This window comes from Volvox carteri (assembly GCF_000143455.1).
Source record: "Volvox carteri f. nagariensis unplaced genomic scaffold VOLCAscaffold_1, whole genome shotgun sequence".
Lineage (NCBI taxonomy): Eukaryota > Viridiplantae > Chlorophyta > Chlorophyceae > Chlamydomonadales > Volvocaceae > Volvox > Volvox carteri.
Genome location: NW_003307545.1, coordinates 1262599 through 1267561, shown reverse-complemented (window position 1 = coordinate 1267561; position 4963 = coordinate 1262599). Strand labels below are relative to the sequence as shown.

Here is a 4963-nt window from a genome sequence, read left to right as displayed (position 1 = left end):
GCGTTGTGTTTCTGGAATAAGATAGTCAGTCCCGTGGGTCGGTCTATCATGACGTGTTAGTAGATGATCTCCGTCTGGCTCTTCTGTCTGATCTCAAAGTGGATTGCTGGTCGTCTAAAGTGCTCATCATTTTGCGTTGGTTGGGCCATGAGTGGCCGGCGTGTGACTCCGTTTCTCAGAAGGTAGATGTATACTCGTCTCAGTTGATTCGAGTGGGTGAGGTTCTGGAGAGGTTATCTGCGTTCCTTTTAAGTGACTGGGATCAGTTCAGCCAAGGGGGTGATCCGCGTGTGTTCCAAGGTAAAGGGGTTTCGCTTTGCAGGTATCATAACTGGATGGGCTCCCCTTCACCAGCAAGAGAGGGCTCAGATCCCACAGGCTATTTGCGTGTTTATTTGCCGGTCAACCAGTTGCGTATGGTTGCCAAATTCCGTCTTTGTTGTTGGCCTTTGGAGGTCAACAAAGGACACCATAGGCCGAGAGAGTGCCGTACGTGTCAGGTCTGTACGTCGGGTAAGGTTGAGGATGAATATCATGTGCTCATGGAGTGTGAGGCGTATACTGAGTTGCGTAATAGGTTTCTGATTAACGTTGAAGATACTGATATGCGCAAGGTATTTCTTAATACCAATCCGAGGAAAATCGCTACTTTCCTTACTGAGGTTTTTGATGAGCGTCAACAGCGTGCTCTGGAGCCTCACGGCTCGTGAGGGCACCCGCCGCGTCGGCGGCGGAAATACTGTAACCACAATACAATACAATACAATATCCTGCCGTACGCATCACACGGCTTCTTTATTTTAAAGTACATTAATAAACATTCTTAACATGGCAGTACTTGAAACTCCATAAGAATTGCCAAAAAAAGATCAGCACAAATTCATGTAGCTCCAACATTCACAAATCGACAAACGGGGCTCTTAATCGTCCCGCTTGGCGATAACTGCGCAACTGCTCCTCTGGAACCCCGTACCAAACAACACACTCCTCTCCAGGCGACAAAAATATGCACACACCCTGTCACCCAGTCAAATCTGTCGGCCATCCACAATTCACTTTGCATGCCTCGAAAGAAAACCATTTTATACTTTATACTTCATCCCGGGCGGTCTTATCGCTGCACAACCATTCCATGGCTTCATTCAAGCATCTGTATCGTGCATGCCATGTGCCGATTGCCCCGAGGCTGCCGCAGATGCATCACGGGGCGGATGCTGCCGGCTTGCCCTCCTCCCTGCACGTCGCATCAGGCCGCCTCCGCTAAGACACCCTAAGCTCAAGCCCGCTGTCCGTTCCCGAAACATCACACGCGACCGAAAATGATGGGCTTGGCCGTTGCCACGACCGCCATTGCCTCATCCATAAGATTCTGAGGAGATGGGAAAAAGCACAAGGAGGGTGTTTTGTTAGCTAGAGCCTAAAGATGTTGTGTAGTGGCCCGATTCGGGCACTGGATACATGGGGCAGAGAGTGAAGCCGTGACATGGAAACGTTTCATGCAAAGGCTGTTGTACTAGTAGCGCATATGTAGTCATTATGTGTCGCATGAGGCGAGGCGGTCTGTGCGCTTGGCATTGGCAAATTACTACATGTGTAAGCACCATGGCCATGTAGGCCAGACGTTCAGTGTTTCTCATAGAGGACACGTACGACCTACATATCATTACAAAAATTTGCCTTAAGGTTACTTCTTTTATCAACCCCAATCCCACACGTTTGTTACGTGATTGACCACGTGCAGTTCAGAATGCTGACGGAATAAATCGATATCAGGGTACTTGCCTCTGGCACGTTGAGCGAGCGCAGCGTCTCTTGTAGGTGTCCCGCGACAAGATCGAAGTGCCGTTCCTTGAGCCCCTGCTCCTCAATGAGGCGCTTGTGTGCTTTGTACAGATCTCGACCCTCATAAGCGCCGGCACCTCCAAAGACGTATGTCATAAACGCGATCTGCAGAAGATAGCCGATGTCATGGGGTTTGACGCTAGAGGCCACAATTGACAGAAAAAAATATCAAATTACCACGTGGTAATCAAGGTGACGCGAGCTGCAACTCTGTTCCGGTCCGAGGGCCGCTCGGCCCACGGGTCAACGGTCAGTGATGTAAGCGGCCGGGGTAAAGCATCGACGCAAAAGCACATAGTTACCTGCTTGCGCCGCTGTTTCTTCATGTCAACTCCCTCGAAGAACGGCGCCAGCTCTGGGTCCGCTATGATGCGATTGTAAAATATTTCGACAGCAGCTTCAACAGCTGCCGAGCCCCCAAGACGCTCATAAAGCGTTCGATCAGATGGCGATGTAGAATCGACGCCATCCATGGCCGACGATGTAGTCGCGGTTGACATGTTTTAGTTATGGAAGTACAGCAGAGTAAGTTGTCCAGGAGAAAATCGACAGCAATGAATGTAAGTACAGTAATCTAGTTCGGTATTATGTCTTGGACCTTATATTGGAATTAATGTATGAATGTATATCCCACATGGCATGACCCTTTGAAGGGTCCTTCGCAAAGGGTAGCCGTACTAAAAAGACATCGCGTCGTGTAATTACGTCAATTGCAAATGTACTAATTGCCGTCTTTATCAAGTGGCCACCTTATCTGAGTACGATTCGATCTTCAGGCGAAGGTAAAACATCTACTTTGGTAATGTCCATAGATAGTGCTGCATAATTTCTGGCTACTAATGGCGTCATAGATTTGTGCAAGTCGAATTAGGATGTGTTTTCCCATGCGAACTCCTTCATCTCGCATCTTCTGCATGCTACAGCGTCAGGCCACGGCTAGCTCATACGGCTGATTTCAGGTCTTACTCGGGTCCAAATCAAGTTCTACTATTCATGCGCATCTGGCTTGCATGTTGTTTAGTCGGTCGTGAAAGGGTAAACATATCCTGCCATCGGGCATATTGTCGAAGCCACGCACTTGGTCGCGTCAGGGCCCATTGGCGGCGCCAAGCGCAAAGAAAATTAGTGCCTGCACACAGCACGATCCCCAAGTGAGTATTGAAACCGCATATGCTGCCCATCCCGAAACAGCCCAAATGCAGCCCAGGCCGCCACGTGCCAGCAACCATCTACACAAAATTCACTATCACTGTACTCATCTGCACTACACTCTTGCATGTGCTTGCCAAGGGTGCACCTGCCAGTAAGGTTCACCTAAATTGTCCTCTTCCGTTCAAGGTCTAGCAATCTCCTCTCCGCAGGCCCCTCGTAGCCACATGCACGGCCCTTACGATACGTAGCCCTGAGAACCAGCTCCCGCTAGGGTGCGTCTATATGGGCTGCGTACAGCTGCCCCGCGCGGCCGACCTGCAGTCACGTTCCGCGGCGCCTAAACCCCTCAGACCTTTGATCAATCTTAACGCATGCACGCAGGAATGGGTCGGCATCGGCATCAGTCGCCGCAAAGCTGCGTGCATTGCTCACATGGTAAAGCTCCCGCAAAACACTTGAACGATCTTACTTTTTGGGGGCCGGGGGCCCCCCGGCTAAAGCGTGCTCTGTGGTCGACCCCTACTGTGGTCGGTAACTGGTCTCGCTTCGGTACCTGGCCGGTAGGGTGAACGACATAACGACCTAATGACCCAGGAATTGGGGGGTCATTGAATTGGGGGGTCACATGAATTGGGGGGTCAGCGACCAATAAGGATACCGTTTTGTAAGGCAACCGACTAACAAGGTTACCGGTCGGTAAGATAACCGACCGGTACGGTAACCGGTCAGTTTCCGGGTCGTTATCTCGAATGTCGGTTACCCTACCGAAGGGAACGGTTGGGTTATAGCAAACCGGCCGGTTACCGACCCTTTTATGCCATTGGGTGGAGGGAGGGATGTATAAAGGGAGGGAGGTATCAAGGGATGGAGGGAGGGATACGACACCTGCGCAAACAGCCTACAAGGCATGTGGAGACTTTTGTGTACAGTCATCGTTGCATGGTGTGTGGGGGAGAGTTACGGCAGGTGGGGTTGGAGTGAAGCGCCCCGCAGCAGTTTGTGATTTTTACAGAGGACCCCGATCGGGTCGAGTGCAGCGCTCCTAGGAGTTCCGCCCGCACAACACTGTGGGCCTTATTCATAACGAACTCGGCCAGACCGCACCAACATCACTGGCCATAAAACCTCAGTTGGTACACTCAGACGCAAAACATGAACACAGAAGATGAGGGCACAGAAATCCTCAACATTGACGGTAACTGATAAATGAGTTTGTTCGCATCATTAATTGAAAGGAAAGGGTGATTAGAGGGCACCTGCCCCCACCATTTCGGTGGGCGGTCTCGGGCTGCAAAAGCAGATAGATAGACGGACCCAAAACTCAGAAACGACCACGCAAGCAATGCGGCTGAGGGTGGGTGTAGACAGCACCGTAGATTTGCCTTCAAGGCCCTCCTGGTAAAGCAAACGACGATCATCATTGAGTATTGAGTATTGCTGTTCATGATGTGCGTTTCCTGTCTTAGGTTTCCCAATGCAGTGCAGTGCACAGTCCGTTGTGGCTCGCGATGGCCCTCTGCCACCCTGCTGGGTTACATATTCCCTTGCGGTCTATCCGGGGGGCTCTCGCTGTAATACCTACTGCATGATTAAGCGAACTCATGGCTGCAAGGCAGGCAACCTTCCACACACACTTATGAATAGCGGGCGACAGATAGCCAAACCACAAATGGTACGGATATGTGCCTTAAAGTGACCACTGCCGTACAGCCCACCCGTCAGAGGGGTCATCGACCGGCGACATAACCGACTCGAGTATCCTTGCCGCGTCGATCGACTTGATTTGAATGCATAGCGATGTCTGTTATGGGTTTACATGCGTGTCAATCTCTATTACACACTGTGGTTCTTAGGGTCTGCCGTACATAGCTACGTGGGTAACAAGCCTCACCAATTTGTCATCCTTATCAAGCAAGCCTCTGCGGTGTGGATCTGCCTGGACAACAAGAAATCCTACCACAGCGATAAG

The 4963-nt window shown here is 50.8% G+C and overlaps 1 protein-coding gene across 1 annotated transcript; it reads right to left on the bottom strand.

Moving 5' to 3' along the window:
* Positions 1 to 13: 13 nt before the first annotated feature.
* Positions 14 to 2429, bottom strand: VOLCADRAFT_102653 (uncharacterized protein). Its single transcript, XM_002945637.1, has 3 exons — positions 2145 to 2429; positions 1783 to 1947; positions 14 to 1369 (listed from the first exon to the last, which is right to left on the bottom strand). The coding sequence occupies exons 1-3, from the start codon at positions 2340 to 2342 to the stop codon at positions 1304 to 1306; spliced, it is 429 nt and encodes a 142-aa protein (XP_002945683.1). The 5' UTR covers positions 2343 to 2429; the 3' UTR covers positions 14 to 1303.
* Positions 2430 to 4963: the final 2534 nt, after the last annotated feature.